The 22,229-nt window shown below is 41.8% G+C and overlaps 1 protein-coding gene and 1 long non-coding RNA gene across 11 annotated transcripts in view; one reads left to right on the forward strand and one right to left on the reverse strand.

Moving 5' to 3' along the window:
- STXBP6 (syntaxin binding protein 6) overlaps nt 1–22,229 on the forward strand; it is a 266,854-nt gene that overhangs the window by 239,978 nt on the left and 4,647 nt on the right. For all 10 annotated transcript variants that reach the window (XM_006055167.4, XM_044933076.2, XM_006055168.4 and 7 more), the window contains one exon: nt 17,703–17,860. In XM_006055167.4, coding sequence (XP_006055229.1) covers nt 17,703–17,860 — 158 coding nt within the window. The remainder of the gene's footprint in view (nt 1–17,702; nt 17,861–22,229) is intronic.
- The window catches only part of LOC112580883, a 95,999-nt gene continuing 80,395 nt past the window's right edge, over nt 6,626–22,229 (reverse strand). The window contains exons 2-4 of the long non-coding RNA XR_006547057.1: nt 14,197–14,246; nt 12,879–12,931; nt 6,626–6,765 (exon numbers count right to left, since the gene is read on the reverse strand). This is a non-coding gene — a long non-coding RNA (uncharacterized LOC112580883). The remainder of the gene's footprint in view (nt 6,766–12,878; nt 12,932–14,196; nt 14,247–22,229) is intronic.

The following is a 22,229-nucleotide window of genomic DNA, read 5'->3' on the forward strand; positions in this document are numbered from 1 at the left end:
CACAGTTTAGCTCTTGTGTTGAGGTCTTTGATCCATTTTGAGTTAAATTTGTATATGGCGTGAGGTAAGGTCCGGCATCATTCTTTTGCATGTAGATATCCAGTTGCCCCAGTACATCTAATTGAAGACTGTCCTTCCCCCACTGAATTACCTTGGTACTAGTGTAGTGCCTTTTTGATGTGCTGTCCTGGCTTAGATTCCACTGTGCCAAATTCACTTCAGTTTTTCTCCTGGTTCTCAGGCTATTTCTTCTCTGTGTGCTTTATAGGCACTTTTATCTTCACCTTACTCTAAATATTAAAATTGTTAAAGGTATGATTTGGGGACCCCTTCCCTTCTCTCTCTAGTGTTGCTTTCTAAGTAAGTTTACCCATTCCCATTCTCTTTCTATGCTCCTGACTCAAAAAGTTTATCTCCATCTCAGACTCCTCTGCAGAGCTTCACATAGGAATATCTTTTTGCTTACTGACTTCCCTTGAATATTTCAAAGACAACTTAAGCGTAACATTATCTGAAATGAAATACTTGATTCTCATATCTGCTCACCCTCCAAGGGAATTTGCCTTTCCAATAGCTTTTTCTGTGTTGTAACTTGTACAACTATATACCCGCTTGCTGAAGTCAGAAACCTGGGGTTCACTCCCTGTTACTCCTTTTCCGTCACTTCTCATGTGCAGTCCCTCAGTATATGTCTTAGATTTGTCCATGGCTCTCATCTCCACTGACATCATTCTAGGTCAGGCCACCGTTCTCTCTTACTTGAGTCACCGCAGTACATTCTGTTTTTTCTCTTGCTTCTGTTCCCAGGCTATAGCTAGAGCTAGAATTTTTAAAACGTTCTTAGTCCAGGTTATTCCCATTTTAAATCCTTCAGTGGCTACTAGTTGCACTTAATAACCGTCTCATTATAGGATCAATAAGCCCCTACATAATCCATTCCTGCTTCTCTCCCTAGGTTCATCCCAAACCATGTTCCCCCTTTTATAGCCACACCAATCTTTTGGTTCATGGCTCACATATGTCTCCTTCCCCCTTTCAGTCTTTGCACATGGACTTGTCCTGGATTATCACATCACAGCTTAAACATTAGCCCTTCTAACAGGTCTTCCTCACCGATTCTAAGTCAGTAGCCCTTCTCTTGAATTCATGATCACAGCACATTGTTTATTAACTGCCTGGAAATTTTTAAAGAGTGTGTGTGTGTGTACATAATATATACACACCTACACATATACTGTTTTAAGCTGTACATAATTTGCCTCTTGTTTAGATGAACTCCTCACCTGACATGGTGTGTGTTGGGAGAGCTTGTCTGTTTTACCTAGCACTGTGTTCCCAGCCTACTACTGTGCCTGTGGCAAATAAAAGATGACTAAAACATTTTTCAATAAATAAAGTGGCAGGGAAATTTGGAAAAGATGGGGTGACATCTGATGAGTGTACATTACCAGGCGGTCAAAGAAAGAAAGGGCATCACGGTTTGAGTAATGACCAGAGTGTACAAAGGCTCAGAGGCAAGAGAGAGATGGTATATTTAACATATTGATTATATTCTTTAAAGACTGGTGGAATTTTGTGCATGGCAAGAAAATACTTTTATTTTCACTTTGTTTCATGCTTAATTTAGTAAATATTCCTACTAAACAAAGCTTGGAAAATCAGATTTTCTTAAGCTTTTACACATTGTTTATCAGAATTTAACGGGTCTGATTATTTTGAATACTTTAGATACTTCAAACAGATAAGACCTATGCACAAATAACAATATTTAAAAAAATATTTTACTTAAGCCAGTTATGAACCAGCAACACCACGAGTTTAATATGTGTCTTCATTAGATCTCTCAAATGTAACGGAAGTGCTTATTTTCCTGTTTCCTGAGTCTAGAAGACTTGGGTTACCAAACAGTTGGTTTTTGGAGGGGGCACATCCTGATTTCTTTTCTCAAAGTGATTCACGCTTAATCCCTGGAGATCTTACCAGGCCCCCTTTTTATAACTGAACTTGACGTTTCACATCAGAAGCACTGTAAAGTCCATCTAGTCAGTGACGGGTTTTCTCCCAGATCCATATGTCCTTTGCTTGGCCAGCATTACATAATCCTCCACCATGTCATTATTATACATTTATCTGCTGTATGAGCATTAATAGAAACATACAGATGCCTCATTACTATCTTATTATAATTTATCAAGTTATCCAGCGCTCTCTGCCCCTAGCCCGTGTGATCTATTCTGAACAGATAGCCAGATTTCCAAAGAGGTGAATGCATTGACCATTGACACCCATCAGTCCTCTCTGGAACAGTTTCTAATTCTTTTGGCTGACTCATAGTTCCCTATATTTACCTACTGCTACTGGCACAGATAAAGACAGATTATATTTTTATATATAAATACATAGAAGAAGTAAAATATACAAGTATTATAATAATCCTTACCTAATAAAATCAATAAAATAATATCCAATTATATTCATTTTTCAGATTTCAACTTCACTTTTGTACATTTACTATTAACTCAGCATTAACCAGTTATGGCTTTCACAAAGTTATATAAAAGTATTGTAATTATAGTCCTCTTATAACTTTTATTGCTATTGATATTCTAACATCACAATTGATATCACAACTTGTCTGGTAGGACCTGCTTTAAACTGGCTTCTCCTTTCTTTTTGCACTAACCCTACCATCACTGAAGGTATCCTTGTTGTCTGGCAATAAGATATTTCAGATCTGTCTGTGTTTTCCTTGCCCCAAGGCATGGAATCCACTACTTTCCAAAGGACTTTGCTTTCTTCTAGCAGAAAAGAGCTCTAGCCACCAAAATCTAAATACTCAGCTTGCATTAAGTATCAGTGTTGGGGAAAAAAAAAGTGCTACTGCCGATGTTTGGACACCCTTAGGGACAGAGCTGGACAGTGTTCCTTTGTTATTCACATCGATTTTTTTCAAAATTTTTTATTATGTACTCTACCTGTAGTAAGAGACTGATGAAATTTTAATGATTTTTCTAAAATTTGTGAAGAAAAATTAGGCAGTCAGTAGAGACTGGAGTCTGTTGGGGATGGCAGATAAGTCGTGTGGCAATAGATAAGGAAGAAACACTTTAGTTGATTGTGTTGTATTATGAGTGTGCCAACAAAGGACTGAGATATGAAAGGAGCATAACCAGGTTAGCGGTATGGAAAGAGGAGCATGCTGTGTTAGAGAGCTGAGAGACCAGTGGCAGGAAAACCACCCAGGCCCCTGGGCTGGTCTAGTATGAACTGATGGGGACTAGAAATAGAGTAGAGAGCTGGGGGAAGAGCCCTTGCTGAGATAAGTGCTCTGGATGGCATAGAAACTTCAATGCAGAGTATTATGGAGAGTTAGAGTTAAAGGTGAACTGAGTGTAGGATGCTAGAAGGGCTATTAACAGTGAATTCAGGAGGAGGAGAATGTCAGATGGAGAGTGAAGAGGGGAAGAATGGACTAATTAGCCACTAATATTAAGCTAAGTTTTGAAAAGCAGACAAGTACAGATTGTGTCTGGCCCATGTTTATTCTACAATAAATCTGCTGAATGAAACAGATATTTCTAATACTGCAATGTATGTTAATTTCATACTGTACTACCAGTACCATAAGTATATATTTTATTTAATTCTCAAGGCAGGCTCTATGAAAAAGAGGTATACTGTTTTTATTTTTATTTTTTTAATTAAATTAAAGTTTTATTTTTTTAATTTTATTTTTACACTTTACAAAATTGTATTAGTTTTGCCAAATATCAAAATGAATCCGCCACAGGTATACATGTGTTCCCTATCCTGAACCCTCCTCCCTCCTCCCTCCCCATCCCATCCCTCTAGCTCATAGAGATTAAATAATGACCTGAGGTCACAGTGCTAATACATGGCAGAGACAGACTCAAACCCAGACCTCTCTGACTTTATAGCTCTAACCAAAAAGGGAATGAAACCTATAGGGAGAATCAAAATGATGGTAGAGGGAAGGGTAGAGATCAAGAAACAGTGTTATAGAAGCCCAGGGAAAGAGCAGTTTTTCAGTCAGCCCATTTGTGGTCCTGTGGCCAAGTGGAGGAAACAAAATAGGCAATCGACTTGATAAGTCACTGGTGAATTTAAGAGATGGTGTTAGGAGAGTCAGTGTGAGGGGAAGGCCACTTGACTAAAAATGCAAAGTATATTGCGAGTTGGACTATAAAGAAAGCTGAGAGCTGAAGAATGGATGCTTTTGAACTGTGGTGTTGGGAAGACTCTTGAGAGTCCCTTGGACTGCAAGGAGATCCAACCAGTCCATCCTAAAGGAGATTAGTCCTGGAGAGGTCACAGTGGGAGTAGACTCTTCCTTCAGCCATGTTCATGGTGAGTGAGGGTAGAGAAGGAAAGATGAGCTGAAATCGAAAGCTCAGTGGAAAGACTCTTTACTGCCAAATGACCGGTTTCCTTCTTTAGTAATGGCTAAAGTTGAGTGTCAACTATGTGCCCAATACTGTTCTAACTGTCCCACCTGTACAACCTCATTTATTCTTCACAACCATCTTTTGAGGTAGGTGCTAGACCAGCCCCCGTGGCAGGTGAGGAAAGAGAAGGTGAGGTATTTATTCAGGCCACACAGCTAGCAAGCACCAGACTGCCCATGTTGAGCAGAATTTGTTTTGGCCAGCAACATTGTAGAGGGTTTTCAAACTGTATCTATCAGTTCAGTTCAGTCACTCAGTCATGTCTGATTCTTTGTGACCCCATGAACCGCAGCACGCCAGGCCCCACTGTCCATCACCAGCTCCCAGAGTTCACCCAGACCCATGTTCATCGAGTCGGTGAAGCCATCCAACCATCTCATCCCCTGTCGTCCCCTTCTCCTCCTGCCCTCAATCTTTCCCAGCATCAGGGTCTTTTCAAATGAGTCAGCTCTTCACATCAGGTGGCCAAAGTATTGGAGTTTCAGTCCTTCGATGAACATCAGTCCTTCCAATGAACACCCAGGACTAATCTCCTTTAGGATGGACTGGTTGGATCTCCTTGCAGTCCAAGGGACTCTCAAGAGTCTTCCCAACACCACAGTTCAAAAGCATCAATTCTTCGGTGCTCAGCTTTCTTTATAGTCCAACTCTCACATTCATTCATGACCACTGGAAAAACCATAGCCTTGACTAGATGGACCTTTGCTGACAAAGTAATGTCTCTGCTTTTTAATATGCTGTCTAGGTTGGTCATAACTTTCCTTCCAAGGAGCAAGCGTCTTTTAATTTCATGGCTGCAATCACCATCTGCAGTGATTTTGGAACCCAGAAAAATAAAGTCAGCCACTCTTTCCACTGTTTCCCCATCTATTTCCCATGAAGTGATGGGACCGGATGCCATGATCTTCGTTTTCTGAATGTTGAGCTTGAAGCCAACTGTTTCATTCTCTTCTTTCACTTTCATCAAGAGGCTCTTTAGTTCTTCTTCACTTTCTGCCATAATGGTGGTGTCATCTGCATATCTGAGGTTATTGATATTTCTCCCGGCAATCTTGATTCCAGCTTGTGCTTCCTCCAGCCCAGTGTTTCTCATGATGTACTCTGTATATAAGTTAAATAAGCAGGGTGACAATATACAGTCTTGAGGTACTCCTTTTCTTATTTTGAACCAGTCTGTTGTTTCATGTCCAGTTCTAACTGTTGCTTCCTGACCTGCATATAAGTTTCTCATGAGGCAGGTCAGGTGGTCTGGTATTCCCATCTCTTTCAGAATTTTCCATAGTTTGTTGTGATCCACACAGTCAAAGGCTTTGGCATAGTCAATAAAACAGAAATGGATTTTTTTTTTTTTTGAACTCTCTCGCTTTTTCCATGATCCAGCAGATGTTGGCAATTTGATCTCTGGTTCCTCTGCCTTTTCTAAAACCAGCTTGAACATCTGGAAGTTCATGGTCCACGTATTGCTGAAGCCTGGCTTGGAGAATTTTGAGCATTACTTTACTAGCGTGTAAGATGAGTACAATTGTGCGGTAGTTTGAGCATTCTTTGGCATTGCCTTTCTTTGGGATTGGAATGAAAACTGACCTTTTCTAGTCCTGTATCAGGACCTGAAATTATGGTTTTTAAAGTAAAAGGTACTCACTTCCAATTGTAATAAAAGCTGAGAGCTGTGGATCATACTTGGTTTATTGCCATACATACCAAAGACAGAGAACAAAATCAGTTTTACCAAATTTAGAGCCATTTTAGGTGGTTAACTTCAGAATAAGAGTTCCCTCTTTGAAGGTGCATTTCACCCACCCTTCTGAGAAGAAGAGAGAACCAAAAGCAATGTCCTTGATATCATTCTTATGATGCCCTGTAACTCTTGGAAGAACATGTTCTTAAGGACCAAGTTTAAACAAATGCTGAAGGACTGGTGAATTTCTTTACATATCCTGAGTTTTAAGTGTTTAAAGGACATGAATAAAATCCTTAATGTTTAACTCTTGCTGTTGAAAATATTGGGACAGTGAATTGAAAGGAGGGTATGAACTCATATCTTTTATAGGACAGGGAGGGACCATTGGGCTTTCTCCTGAGTCATTTAGTGCATGCCTGTGACCTGGGAACAAGCTGAGGTTCCACAAAACTACTTTAACATTGCCAGCGGAAGAGAATTGCTGATAGAATGGTCCATTCTTCTCCCCTTGGTAGTGCCAGCAGTAGAGAACTCCAAGGTCTCCTTCAAGTAGACTTTTGAGTTTATGGGTTTACAAAGTATTCCTGAGTGCTGAGTCCATTTTTCTTTGTCATCCAGCTGCAGGAAACAAACAAGTTTCATGGTCCCTGAAATTAGCCACCAACTTAAGACAAAAGATAATTCTGGAACTGCCACTCAGCATGCTATATCTGTTCTGCTGCCTCTATAAACCAAGCCTTTTCAATGTAATTATATGACTTGTACAACTATTGCTAAATTGATGAAGACAGCCTGGATTTATTTATTTTTTCCTCCTTTAACTTAGGAATCTGTATACTTTGTTGCAGCATTTCCCAAAACAGATTCTGTAGAAATCCACCCTACTAAACCAAACAATGCAAAAGGAACCTGTAAGTAAATATGCTGGGGAATTCTGCTAGCAGATCTTTCCTGCTGCCACCACTACCTCCTTTTGATTAACAATTTACATTAGCATATTAAAAGTTTTCCAAAGTTCTGCAATAAAGGAACCAGATCAGCATTTCATAAAGTCACTCACTGCACACTGTGTTTTCAGAGCTTTGAGGTCAACCCTCAGCTTCTATGTATTCAACTTTTTTAGAGTCCATATACGAGTGAGATCATGTAGGTTTTTTCCTTTCTGTGTCTTGTTCCCACAGGCAGGGAGGTGGGGGAACGTGGAAGGTGTTGGTCCAAAGGTACAAAGTTGAAGTTATGTAGGACGAATAAGTCTAGAGATCTAATGCATAATATGAGGCCTTAGATGAATACTGGAAGTTTGCTGGAAGAGTGATTTCAGGTGTTCTCACCGCAACAAAAATAAAAAAGGAAAAAACGGTACCTATGTGAGGAGATGTCTATATTAATTAACTTCACTGCAGTTATCATTTCACTGTGTGTATGTACGTCAAATCATCACCTTGTATACCTTAAATATGTACAACAGTACATATTGTACATATATTTATATGTACAATATATACAGTTTTTATTTTTAAAAATGATTTTTACAAATGAGCTTTGAGGTCAAGATCTAGGTGATCTTGAGCAAGCTATCTGCCCTTCCTTAGCACTTAATTGTAAAGTAGGGTAAAAATATAGTTCTTGTACATGCACACAGTACCTAACCATTCAGTGAATTGTAGCGGTTTCTGCAGCTGGCTGATGTTCACACTGCCTCAGTGTCCAGCATGAGTTAACAACTGTTCCTTTTGGTAAGTTGCTATAATGGATCATAACCTGGATTTATAATAAGATTTATCTGATAAGTCACTAATACCACACAAGTATGAATGAAATTGAACAGTTTGGAAGAATCTCCCATCTCAGAGGGGGATCCTAGAGGCTGTTCAACATTGAGATGCAGCTACGTGATTAATTCTGATTAGTCAGTGTACTGTAGAAAGAATTTGGGAACTTGGTAATTTACCCAAGCTCTCAGGTAATTAATGGAGTCTGTGAATTAAGAACCAACTAGGTAGGACTTTGCATTTAATCACTCTGCAGATGTTAATATCATCATTATTTAAATTGCTGTTCATTTATAAAATGTTTAATACAAGTCACAGTCAGCCAAACCTCCTTGGAAATACCACTGAATTATGGAAATTGAGGTTCCTACGCATCTCAGGAAGCAGAATGGTATGTACATGGTTCAGAACAACTTTAGCACTGAGAAGGAACCCTGCCATCCGGGAACCAAGCTTCCATTTGACTTTTCTTGTCTTTTGTTTATATGGTAAAAGATAGAGTTCTCGTGGTAGAGATACTGAGCAATGAAGATTGGAAGTAAAAACTGGAAAGAAAAAGCATCCGATGAATCCTATAGATTGGTATCTAAAAAAAATTAATTTGAATGTCACTAATACTGGACCAGACTTAAGTGAACCTTAAAAATATTTTGGTTAAAAAAAATTAATACTGTAGACAAGAATAGACTAGAAGGACTGTTTACTCAAGGAATAAATTATTATTGGATACTTTGATGATACAATATGAAGGTTATTAATGTTCCTGGCCTATTAACAGTTTCATATACTTGATCTCCCTGCCAGTATTTTATCTTATTAAAACCCAAATCCATTTTTTTTCACAATTAGTTCTCCTTTCAGTTAGCTTGGATAAATGGGGCTTTATTGTACAGTTATTCTTCAGTGGTTAGATTGATTATAGAATACAAGTAGTCCGTGCAAAACTATTATCAGATTTCAGTCTTAAAAGAGTGTCCTGGGATGACCATGTTTCCTCAACTCTGAGTATAGATTGCTATAGGTTTATCAATCATTTATTTTTGAGATGATTTTCCTGCTTTCTCCAAATAGGATGAGCATTTTATATTTCAAATATCTACATATGTATTTGATGTAGGAAGTAGCTGATGAAAATTCTACTTAAATTGCCTCTTTACTAGCTGTAGAATTAAGAGTTTTGATTACCAAGATACAACCTGAAGTCTAGGATGATATAAAGAAATTATAGTTGTTAGTGTGGTCTCTGTGCTTTAAAAAAAAAAAATTTTTTTTTTTAAATTTTAAAATTTAAAAAATATTTTTTTAAATCTCCTTTCTCTTCTGTTGTTGCTTTTCAATATACCATATTCTTTTTCCCCTCATTTTCCTATACATATGTTTCTTTTAATTGTGTTCAAACAGTAACTGAATACAATGTTAGTGCTTTATCTCAAGTTGCTTTCTGAGTAAAGTCTTCTCAGTCACTTAACATAAAAGATGCCAGCATAATATTTTTTTTAAAGCACGTATTGAGTGGAACTGATGTGAATGCAACATCAGTGAAGACTGGTCTATGCTCTATTCTCAGAGAGTATAATTCAAACAGTAGTTGACATTATTTGCAGAGGTTGACAGCCTTCTCTCAGACTGCTTGCATAAATTTGGGTATTAATATGCTTCCTGCCTATTTAGAGAGAATTACTCTTCTATCTGCCTCAGGAGACTGTTATATTTCCAGATTTAACTCAGCACAATATCATGAGCCCCAACTTTTGAGTTAAGCATCCTTCTTTTCAATGCACACCTTGACTTAATGAGCATGTGTTCAACTTGCTCTGATCAGCACACTTAGCTGCACACTGCAAGTATACAAAGATCCAAGTGTCTCCTAGGAGACTCAAGACACTTAGCCCCAAGATAACAGAGAAGGAGACATGCAAACAAATGGGTGGGATTGTGCAATTTTCCCAAAGTTCTAGGGAGCAAATGTGGTCTTATGGAGGTGGAGGGACAAACATCCATTGAGCACCTGCAGGTACTTTGTATGCATCTTGATTTCCACAACTGCCACATGAGGTAGATGTTATAGATGAGGAAACGTAAGATCAGAAAATGTAAATCACTCCCTGCAAGGCATTCTGCCAATTTGTCAACATAACAGCGCATGCACTCAAATGAATAGTTTTCAACCCTGAGTGAGTCCTTCAGGGAAGCAATTTTCAGCATGCAACAAGATCCTCAAAAAACATGTATGTCCTTTAAACCAGCAGTTTAATCTCTAGGAATTATCAGATATGAACAAAGGTTGTGTGTGCGTATGTAAATGCGAGAAAGTAACTGTAGCCTTATCTTAAAAAATAAAACTTTCCAAATAATTAGTGATACTGAACATCTTTTCATGTGCCTGCTGGCCATCTGTATGTCTTCTTTGGGAAAATGTTTATTCAGAACTTCTGCTCATTTTTAAATCAGAATGTTTGTTTTTTATCATTATCAAGTTAAATGAGTTCTTTACATATTTTCTGTATTAACCCCTTATCAGATATATGATTTGCAAACATCTTTTCCATTCAGTAAATTATCTTTGTGGGTTTGTTGTTTTTTTTTGTTTGTTTGTTTGTTTGTTTTTTTGATGATTTCCTTTGCTGTGCAGAAGCTTTCTGGTTTGATATAGTCCCATTTAATTTTGCTTTTGTTTCCTTTGCCTGAGGAGACATATCCAAAAAGATATTGCTAAGACCAATGTTAAAGAACATGCTGTGTTTTCTTATAGGTGTTTTATGTTTCAGGTCTTACATTCAAGTCTTTAATCCATTTTGAGTTGATTTTTGTTTATGGTATAATATAGTGGCCTAGTTTCAGTTTTTTGCATGTGGCTGTCTAGTCTTCTCAGCACCATTTATATTGAGAGACTGTCATTTCTCTGTTGCATGTTCTTTGTTGTATAATAAGTTGTTCACATATGTATGGATTTGTTTCTGGGCTCTCAGTTTCCTTCCAATGATCTGTATGTCTGTTTTCCTACCAATACCATACTGTTTCAATTACTATAGCTTTGCAGTATAATTTTAAATCAGGGACTGGGATACCCCCAGCTTTGTTCTTTGTTTTTAGAATTTCTTTGGCCATCTGGGGTCTTTTGTGGTTCCATACAAACTTTAGAAATTTTTTTGTTCTGTTTGTGCAAAAAATGCCATTGGGATTGCATTTAACCTGTAAATTCTTCTAGGTAAAGGCTTTTTTAACAGTGTAATTCTTCTGGTCCCTGAGCATGGAGTATCTTTCCTTGTCTTTGTGTCTTCAGTTTCTTTCGAAAGGGTCTTACAGTTTTCAATGTCTAGATCTTTTACTGCCTTTGTTAATCTTATTCTGAGGTATTTTATTCTTTCTGTTGCAATGGTAAGTGGTAAATGGGCTTGTTTTTTTTAATTCTACTAGTTATTTAGGAAAATTTAAATTAAAATCACAGTAAGATATCTCATCCCCATTAGAATGGTTATTTTCAAAGAGGTGAGAAGTAAGTGTTAGAGGTGTGGAGAAAAGGAGTGCTTAGGCAATGGCACCCCACTCCAGTACTCTTGCTTGGAAAATCCCATGGACAGAGAAGCCTGGTAGGCTGCAATCCATGGGGTCGCTAAGAGTCGGACACGACTGAGCGACTTCACTTTTACTTTTCACTTTCATGCATTGGAGAAGGAAATGGCAACCCACTCCAGTGTTCTTGCCTGGAGAATCCCAGGGACGGGGGAGCCTGGTGGGCTGCCGTCTATGGGGTCGCACAGAGTCAGACACCACTGAAGTGACTTAGCATAGCATAGCATGGCATATGCATTGTTGTTGTATGTAAATTGGTGTAGTCACTATGGAAAACAATATGGAGAATTCTCAAAAAGTTAAGAATAAACCACCATATCCAGCTATTCCATTTCTGGCTACTTATCTGAAGAATATGAAAACACTAATTCAAAAAGATATATGCACTCCTATGTTCATTGCAGAATTATTTATAAAAGCCAGGATATGGTGAATAAATAGATAAAAAAGATATGGGGTGTGTGTGTGTATGTGTAGACAATAGAACTCAGTTATAAAAAAATGAAATCTTGCCATTTGTGACAACACAGATGGACCTTGAAGGTATTACACTGAGTGAAATAAGTCAGAGAAATACAGATGCAATATAATTTCACTCCTATGTGGAATATTTGAGTTAAATTCTTTAAAAAAAATAAATGAACAAACCAAACAAAACGAAAACAAACACAAAGAACAGAGTGGTGGTTACCAGTGAGGATGGTGAAATGGATAAAGGGGGTCATCTGTCTGGTGACAGATGCAAAGTGAACTTCTGATGATGAGCACACTGCCCTGTACACCGAAGCTGAAATATAATAGTGTGCGTGTGAAACATGAATAAATGCATAAGGAGGGAAGGAAAGAAAGAGCAAACGTTTTTGGACATGTACTCACTATCAAAAAGGGAAACAGTTGAATAAATTACAGCAGTGTGAGGTAGCCATTACAAATTCATTTTCAAAGAATTTTTTATGACATGGGAAAGTATCCACAGTAGGATATAGTACTAAACATACAGTATGGTCTCAACCCTGGTTTAGAAAAATATATACAGAAAAATTACCAGAACAAAATGTACCATAAATGTAAATGTGGTTATCTCTAAGGAACTGAATATTACACAGTTTTCTTGCCTTTTTATATTAATATGTATTCTAAATTTTCTGTAGTAATTTTTTTTTTTTTAGCTTGTAATAATAAGATGTTTTCTTTTGTACTGTGGATTTAAGAAATGCTTTAGGAACTGCTCCACTGAAGTCTCCATTCTGTACAGTTAATGCAGACTGTATTACTAACCTCAGATACAAGAACATTCCCATGGAGAGCCAGTGTGACAGTGGGTCAGAGAACTGGCTCTGGAGCTGGGCTTCCTGGGTGCAAAACTGAGCTCTGCTCCTCACTTACTGTGTGATCCTTGGTGCATTGCTCACCCTCTCTGTGTCCACTGGTGCTCCCATCTATAAAAATAGGATCAATAATGTGCCATCATGTAAGGTTGTTGTGAGGAACAGATTTTAGTAAGTGCATAGAGCATAGTAAGTATTCAGTCAGCTGTTACTTTTGCATTGGATTTAAAAGCTATTGCTATTTTTATACCTTATAATTGTTTATTTTAAAGCTGGTAACAACATATTTTTTTATATAAACTCTCATTTTACTATAGCAGAAGCATTCCCCTTTTTGCATTTCGTTGTTGACTTAATTCACTGAACTCTTGACACCACCTCTAGATGAGATAGTTGGCTGTATTAGACACAGACTAAATCCTTAGTCATTTGGCAAGTTTAGGATTTTAGGACCTAGTTACACCATGTAACTGCATCAATCATGTGTCCAAGCTTCTGCTAAGCCATGGAGAAATCATTAGAAGGGTGATATATTTTTCCTGCTCTAAGTCAGCCAACATTTTTGAATGTCTCCTATATTCTGTGAATACAGAGGTGAGAAAGGCCCCTGCTTCACGGAGCTCACAGTAGATACCCAGCAATTACATGCATTATAATAAATGTACCATTTAAAATAGACAAAGTGTTATAATGTGTATTTGGGGGGCAACAATGATTTATAGTGGGCTAGACATTACAAGCTTTCCTAGGAAAGAGCTCTGAAGTGTGTACTGAAGCACACAGAAGTAAGTGGGAAGGCTAAGATGAGAAGCAGCGGGAGCAGTAAGCACGAAAGCATACAGGTAAAAGATGCATGATATGTCTGTGAAAATTTAGGTAACTTGGCAAGGCATGGGATTGGGGATTGCTAGATAGGAGAAAAAATGAATGAAATTCTAAGAGATGAGCTGCAAGAGATCGGCAGGGCAGAGGTCTCATTTTTATCTTGGAATCAGTGAGAAGATGGTAACAAATTTGCCTTTTTAAAACTTTTCAGTAGAAATGTGTGGAAGATGGATCAGAAAAGGTGTGGGGTTACCTAAGGAGAGAAGGCTGTTGCTGTAATTCCAAAGGCAAGAGGGTCTGGATTAATATACAGAGATAAGGAAGATAGCAAAGAGGGCAGAGAGTAGCAAGCTGGACAGCAAATGACCTTTAGCTGTGTGTGGTAAAAGCAAAGGAGAAATCTGGATTCAACTCCCAGATTTCTGATTTGAGGAGTACACTGGGCAGAATAGTGGGGTTACTGACTGAGCAGGGGACCCCAAAGGGAAAACAGGTGTGATAATGGGGTCAGGTGTAGACAACAAAATTCAAGACAACTTTGGGTGACTCACCTGGAGTTGCCTGGTAAGAAAACGTGGATCTGGAGTCTCAGTAGCACAACCTAGGGGAAAAAAACCAACACAGAAATTTGGTCATTGAAGCTGTGAGCTGAGTAAAATTGTCCCAGGGAGAGTCTGCAGAAAGAGAAAGAGAAGAGGGCCAAGGACAGAACCCTGGGGTTATAGCATTCACAAGTCCTCAGAGGAGAGAGTAAGAGAGGAGGAGGAGGAAGACTGAAGATTCAGGACACCTGGAGGAAGAAGATTCAAGATGTAGGGTATGATCAGCAGGGTCAAAGGGCACCCTGGGGGAACTGATAATCCAGCCTGGAAGTCACTGCATCTACAGATAAAGAAATGAGGTGGAAGAACTGCCCATGTCTGTACTTGACCAGTCACCTAAGGAGGTTGGAGACAGTTCTCAGGAAGTTGAGAGTGGAATTGACTTGAAGCTAGAGAAAGGCGATGGGACTTCACCAAGCCTGGAATACGGGTAGAATTGAAGCCAGGAGAGGACATTTCAGCTGGGGTGAGGAGACTTTTCAAATCCATCCTTGTGGATGAAAATAACTGAAGGTGGATTTATTATCGATAGTGGTCGGCAATGTCATCACTGAATAATGAAGACGGCATTTGGCTCTCTTTTAGTTATAATACCCATTGGTTAAACAGTATCATATAAAACTGGGTGCAGTGTCGACCTGATATCTTGTACAAAATTAAGGAAGTCGTGACAGGAAAGCACTATGGCTTCTGCAGAGCAGACTCATTCAAGGAGAGTCTAACTTTGAGGGCATCATGAGGGTCAGTTTGATGGGAAAAAACCATCCAATATGGTTATATGCCCTCTTAAATTTTTGGTGCCTAGTGTTATTCACTCAGTTGTGTCCAACTCTTTGCGAGCCCATGGACTGTAGCCCATCAGAATCCTATGTCCATGGAATTCTCCAGGCAAGAATACTGGAGTGGGTTGCCATTCCCTTCTCCAGGGGATTTTCCCGATCCAGGGATTGAACCTGGGTCTCCTGAATTACAAGCAGATTCTTTACCATCCGAGCCACCAGGGAAGCCCCTTACCAAATTTTTGGTAGCCAATTCTAAAAAGTCCCTTTGGTTTAACGCAGCTGTTCCTGGCTATGCCCCACCCCATCTTTGCTCTAGCTTCTGGTTGCTAGGCTGTGGGCATGCAAAAGGAAGAAGGAAGGCAAGGAGAGTTTCTTGTGCCCCCTTCCCCCCACCTCTGCACTTTCAGTTCTTTTTCCATCTTCTCATTCCATCTCTTTGGCCTGTTCTTGCTAGGGAGCACCTGGCTTGCAATGCAGCTTAGGTGATAACTCTTCATTTATCAAAAAGAATATCTTTATGACAGAAACAGTCAGGTGTTACCTTGGGAAATAACTTGTCACAACCTATCTATGCTGGTCTGCTCACAACTCTGTCATAGTGATGGTTTTCTGTGACTGATGCCATACCTGCAAAGAGGAAGGTAGAGAATAAGGAAAAGTCATTGGGAAACTAGGTTCTAGGGCTCGTTATGTCACTTCCCTAGTGATTTGATCTCATGGAAGTCACCGGACCTCACCTAGCCTCAGCCTTCTCAGTAAAATTTTTGTGACAATCAAATGAGATAATACTCGTAAAGATGCGTTCTGATTGCAAAATACTATTCAGCTATTAAGCAGTGGTGAAAGTGTTTGTTAGTCACTCAATTCTGTGTGACTCTTTGTGACCCCATGGACTATAGCCTGCCAGGCTTCTCTGTCCGTGGAGTTCTCCAGACAAGAATACTGGAGTGGGTTGCCGTTCCCTTATCCAGGGGATCTGCTGGCCCAAGAATCGAACCCAGGTCTCATGCAGTTGCAGGCATTACCATCTGAGCCACCAGGGAAGCCCAGGGCTATAATCATAACCAGGATATGAAAGCAAAGGGAAACCAGATTTCTCCTCTTAAATCTGTTCTGAAGACCTCAGCCTTCCATTCCAACCCAGTATTTAATCAGTTTCTCCAGAGCCGCATCTCTTCTGGTCCCTACTAATCTATGCTGACGTATCTTGGCTCCTGTGGTGGGTGATGCATCTGAGTAGCAGTAAGTTAACTCCATTCTCCTCCCCTTAGTGCATGGTGGAAGCCCTTGAAATCCACCCCTAAAGAAGAAAATGGAAAACAATTTACAAAGTGCTTCCTCAAGGTCAGGCGCTTTCTTTGCCTGAGATCCTTTTCCACAAACCACAGGCCGTTCCCACAGAGGAGAAATTAGGAAGCCTTTGCAGTTGAGACCCGTGGAAATTACATTTCTATTAAAAGCTGTCTGTGGCTCAATGTATGCATCCCAGATACAAAGTTAAATGATGTAATAAACTTATTCAAAGACATAAAGCTATTCTATAAAGTGCCATTTAAATATCTTCCACTTGGTGTTAACAAAATACAGCTATAAATCTCCTTTGGTTGTAATTTTGCAAGTTGCTAGGTCTCGGTGGGTTACGCATCTGCCAGTTCTTCACTGCTGAATTCTCTTTTCTAGTCCTGGCACGTGGGATGTCAGGGATGCATAACCATCTGAAATGTGATGATGTTTTCAACTTTCTCGGTGTCATCACTCATGAGTCTGGGAGTCCTAAGTCCCTTCTAGGACAGGTTGCCCTCAGTTTTCTACCCGCGGGCTCTGCGCAGGGCTGAGGCCCCGTATTTCATATACTTAAGATTAGAGGCCAAGAGGAGCAACCAACCAACCAGGCCATGGCTCGGGATTCAAGGTTGAGAATTGACATACCTCCTGTGAACTCTGACCCACAGCTTCTTGCATGGGGCCATACATTTAGGGAGGAAGGGGTAGAATGGAAGGGAAGAGTTGAAAGGAATACAGAGCATCATATCTAGGGACATTGAGGATCCCCAGTTTTCCTGTAGTGATTCACTTAAACGCAGCTCAAGAGGAAATGCTCATACAATCTAGATAGGTCTCACTGAACTTGCCCCACTCTCTAAACTTGTTAGGATTTCCATCAGTTCCTAAATCCAGATGGACCCCATCCTTCTGAGCCCCACCAGACAGAACAGAATGGAAATGAGTGCTGTCAGCACCAGCGTACAGAGAAGCCCTCAGCACTTGCCCAGGTCCTGCAGGCAGTGGGTATTCTTCCTCCAAGTGCGTCGGTCAGACCGAGTCAGAAGGCAAGCCAATTCATTTCGTAGACCCTCCAAGCCTTTCCAGAGTCTGACCCACCTTGCTTGCTTCCCAGGCGGCGCTAGTGGTAAAGAACCCGCCTGCCAATGCAGGAGACAGAAAAGACTCAGGTTCAATCCCTGGGTCGGGAAGATCCCCTGGAGGAGAGCATGGCAACCCACTCCAGCGTTCTTGCCTGGAGAATCCCATGGACCGAGGAGCCTGGCGGGCTACACATGGGGTTGCAAAGAGTTGGACACAACTGAAGCGACTTAGCAGCACCCGTGGAGGGGATACTGTCATTGCAGGTCAGCCAAGTTCGTTTCTGATGCTTTTGCTGTCCTCTTTCAGGAAACAGCATCCTCCATTCAGCGGCTGACAGCGTGACCAGCGCCGTACAGAAAGCGAGCCAGGCCTTGAACGAGCGCGGGGAGCGGTTAGGCCGTGCGGAAGAGAAGACGGAGGACTTGAAGAACAGCGCCCAGCAGTTTGCGGAAACTGCACACAAGGTGGGTCTCTCCGCACAGCGGAGCACTCAGTTCTGGGTGGTCAGGGAGCTTCGGGGCCCAAAACTTTCTATCAATATGTTTGCCATGCTGCTGCTGCTAAGTCACTTCAGGCATGTCCGACTCTGTGCGACCCCATAGACAGCAGCCCACCAGGCTCCTATGTCCCTGGGATTCTCGAGGTGAGAATACTGGAGTGGGTTGCCATTTCCTTCTCCAATGTTTGCCATGATGAGGTACAAAATCGAGCCTTTTTTCCCTTTTTTTGCCCCTGTGTACAATTTCCTTCTGCTACTTCATAAGTTGTGTGTGCAGTGGAAGAGTTCTTCTTTTACGTATTTGGTTATTTCCTTTCCTCTGGCTTCATCCCTGACTCTGACCCCATATCTTTGGGAATTGTGGACCATCTTTAGGTCCTACCCAGAAGTTTAAGGCTCTAGTTTTAGGGAACAGGATGTAGGTGGGGGTTGGGGGGCGGCAGGTCTCAGAATATCCCTCCTCTGTTGGCCAGGGCTTGAAAGAGGACTGTGGGCTCTTGTGCTTACTTTTCCATGCTGTTCCTTTCTGGTCATGAGCCTAGCATCCTGTGTTCTTATCTCTTTACCATATAAAAAGCAAACTCTGGTCCCAGGGCACCTCAGGGCTGGTGTCCCCCTGCAGAGAGGCCTTGGACCTCTAAGGCTGATACAGAGCTGCCTGCAAAATTTCCACCTGCCTGTGGGTGCAGAGAATGGCCTTTCCCACACACCCCAGGTATGCAGATTCACACACGCACTGGAGATGATGTGCCTTTCAGAAAGGGAAGTTGTTATTGGCAGCCAGCTATCTAAGGCAGTCACAAACCACGGGAAAGAGAGGCCCTGTTGGTCAGGTGATAAAGAGGATTTATTACTGTTCTTGTGCTTTGGATCAAAGGGCAGTTCTTTTCTGGCTGGTGATTTGAATTTAGGTTTCCAGAAACGTCTGCTGATAATGGTTAGCGTGTCAGAGACATGATCTGGCCTTTCAAGATAGGATTTTCAGGTGACCTTTAGGGGAAGAAAAAAATGAATTTGCTTCAAAGGAAAAGCCCACTTTTGCTGAGAAAACAGAAATGGACAACCTGAAAGTAACAGGAACCATCTCCCCAGCTGAGCTGGGCTGGCCCCTTCCCAAAGCTTAAGCCCAGGCCCCAGCGTGGATCCAGATCCATGTGGCTGCATCTCGCCTTCCCCTGCCACCCGCTCTGCACAGACCTGTCTTGTGGTGCCACGGCGGCGTCACACTGTGCTGCAGCCCTGCTGGGGGCCAGAGCCTGGTTTGCCACGGCTGTCACAGAGGGAACGAGCTCAGAATTATGGCTCCCTTCACCCCTTCTGCAGCCTTCATAATAGAGAAATAATGATGGCGTGGAGAAGCTAGAATTTCGCCCCCAACTGCATTTATAGCAACAGCAACTGTAGTGATGAGGGAGGGAAGGGCAGTGAAGGTCTGGGGAAACACGTCAACAGTGTTGATTTCAAGGCTAAAGGGAATTATTTTTTAATTGTCTTCAACTGTGGGAAGGGGGTGATATTGTAGCACTTCTCTCTCGTCTTGTCCTATAGAAAAGAACACTCAATAGTGCACTGATAACATTCTGCTAAAACAAGAGTTAAGGTTACTGATTAGACAATGAACCAGGTTACCAAGGAAGTCTGTGAAATCGCTCTTCCTAACGCAGAGTAGAGAACACCTGGAGGTCATCCATGTCAGCACCCACCTCAGAGAACGTCATGCCGACCTGGGGTTGGATAACCTAAGCAGACGGCCAGAATTCTTGGCCCTGATCACTGGGTTTCCCTGATACTGTGGCCAAGTGAGCTAGTGGTTGGTTGGGAAGGCAGTATGGTATGTAGTTAACATCTGCTGTTTACCACCTCAGTGGCCTTGGGCAGGGACTTAATTTCTTTAAGCCCCTGTTTCCTCATCAGTAAGGACTGCTACCTAATAATAGTGCCTTTCTCCTAAAGTGTTGAGAGAATTGAATGCATTCAAACCTATAAATCGGTTAGCATAGTACCTGGTGCATATAAATCTTAATCTTAATTATAATTGTTTCCATAAGAAATGGGCCTGCTCTAATCCACTGTCGCATGGTGAGCACTGTTGGAGGGGTTGGAGAAATGTGACTGAGGACCCCAGCACAGGGATGGGGAGGGACCAATGGTGAAGATCTGTGCCTCCAGTTTGGGGTGGGATTCACAGTTGCTGAATGCCAACACTTTCAAAATACAGAGAAGCCCTTAAGAAGGGGACCTGTCAGAACAGACTGATTAGGCCACCAAAGGCACAGAGTCTCTGGCTTTGACCACTGGGAGGATTGGCGCCAGCTAGTTACCTGCTTCCGTGGAGAAGACGCAGGAGGGGGGCAGCCTCCACTTACTTTGGTTTCCCCTTCTGTGAGTGGTGTAAAGGTGGGGGCAATGCTGGTGTCTGTCAGTGTGCTTGAGGGAGTGTGAGAGACACTATGATAACCAGACTTGCAGTTTTCTAAAACTGGGGATGTGCACTGATGAATCACCAGCATTGGCAGTATTCCTAACGAGGAGGTTGACCTCTTTAGATAAGGTGTGGCTATTTTCCAGGGACTAGCACTCCTGATTTGTCCCATGGTGTAGGCTGACCATGAAGATGTCATTTTGCTGGCCAAGGCTCCTCCAGGGCTGCTGATGAAGAGAGTTCAGAGGTGGAACCCAGGCCTTCCACCACCCCAAACGTGGCTGTGTTGACTCAGAAAGGATAGGCTGTGTTTAGAAGTCAGGACACAGTGCTCATGTCAGAGCCCTGACAAGAAAGACAGTTCTGGGTGAGCATTCCTCTGGGCTCCCTGATTGAACAAGGACATGCCACCTTGGCTGGAGAGGAGGGCACGCTTTCTGGATGGATTGCAATACAAGAGCATTTCGGGCTTTTTCGGCTTACCCAGGTACATTAGAGAGTGGATCACTTTTGCAGGACCCTGCCATCAAGATACGTGGGTGTTTGTCTCCTGTAGAGCTGATGGAAATGCTTCTGCACCCCTCTCTTCCCCCAGCTCTGTTCAGCCTGGCTTGGGGAAGCGTGGTTCCTTCCTGAGCTATAAGCTTGGCACAGCCTCAGACCTTAGGAAAGTCCAGCTCAGCCACAAAGCAGGCCTGGTCACTCTCTGCCACTTCAAAAAGCACATCGGTGCAGTGTGTGCAGTGCTTTGATGCCTGCCTCGGCTGGTGAGTCAGCAGGCGAGAGCGGTACCCACACCTAGGCATCCTCAGATGACATTTCCCGCAGAAAAGAAAAGTGATCTGCCCTGTTCTGCACAAGCCCACATTTGTGGGGGAGCGAGTGGCATTTCCCTCCCTGGCAGGGAATGATGCCTCTGTCCCTACTCCAGTCATCTGCTCCCTGCGCATCTGAGCCAGAAGGGACCTCAAGAGTCCAGGCCTCTTAAAGAATCCCCCTGTATGGGCTTCCCTGGGGGCTCAGGTGGTAAAGAATCTGCCTGCAATACAGGACATCTGGGTTCAATCCCCAGGAGAAGGGAATGGCTACCCATTCCAGTATTCTTGCCTGGAGAATCCCATGGACAGAGGAGCCTGGTGGGCTACAGTTCATGGGATTGCAAAGAGTTGGACACGACTGAGGGACTAACACTTTGACTTTATGAGTAACAATATTTTCTACTATTATTACTATTATCATTATTATTTAGATGGAGTCATTTACACAGCTTTGAAAGAGAAAGCTTTCCATGAGACAAGAAAACAGAATATAGCAAAAGGAAATTTTTAACTTACCCTCTACATTAATTCATAAGCATTTGAGTTGGAGATATTTATAGACACGGGCTTCCCTTGTGGCTCAGCTGGTAAAGAATTCTCCTGCAACGTGGGAGACCTGGGTTCAATCCCCAGGTTGGAAAGATCCCCTGGAGAAGGGAAAGGCTACCCACTCCAGTATTCTGGCCTGGAGAACTCCATGGACTGTATAGTTCATGGGGTTGCAAAGAGTTGGACACGACTGAGCAACTTCACTTTTCTGTTTCATAGACCCGAGGGAAACGGAGGGACAGAGTGCTTGTGACTTTAGCGCTAAAGGTCATAAACACATCTGTGCTTATGGAAAGCACGTGCCTTCCATATTCTAAAGTTTCTAACTCCCAGGAAATTAAAGGAAAAAACCCAAATGAGGTAGAACGGAAGTGATGCCACTTTCTGCAGAAATAGCTCACATAGCAAAACGTCCAAACCAGCTGTATTTCTGTGAAACTGAGCTGGCACAGCCCACCGGCTGGGGCTCCCCTTAGCGCCAAGCCCGGCTGCACAGGAGGTAACTCGGCTGGTATGAGTAGCAGCACGCTTGCTGCTGAGGACGG

Source organism: Bubalus bubalis, chromosome 20 (genome assembly GCF_019923935.1).
Source record: "Bubalus bubalis isolate 160015118507 breed Murrah chromosome 20, NDDB_SH_1, whole genome shotgun sequence".
NCBI classification, from domain to species: Eukaryota; Metazoa; Chordata; class Mammalia; order Artiodactyla; family Bovidae; genus Bubalus; species Bubalus bubalis.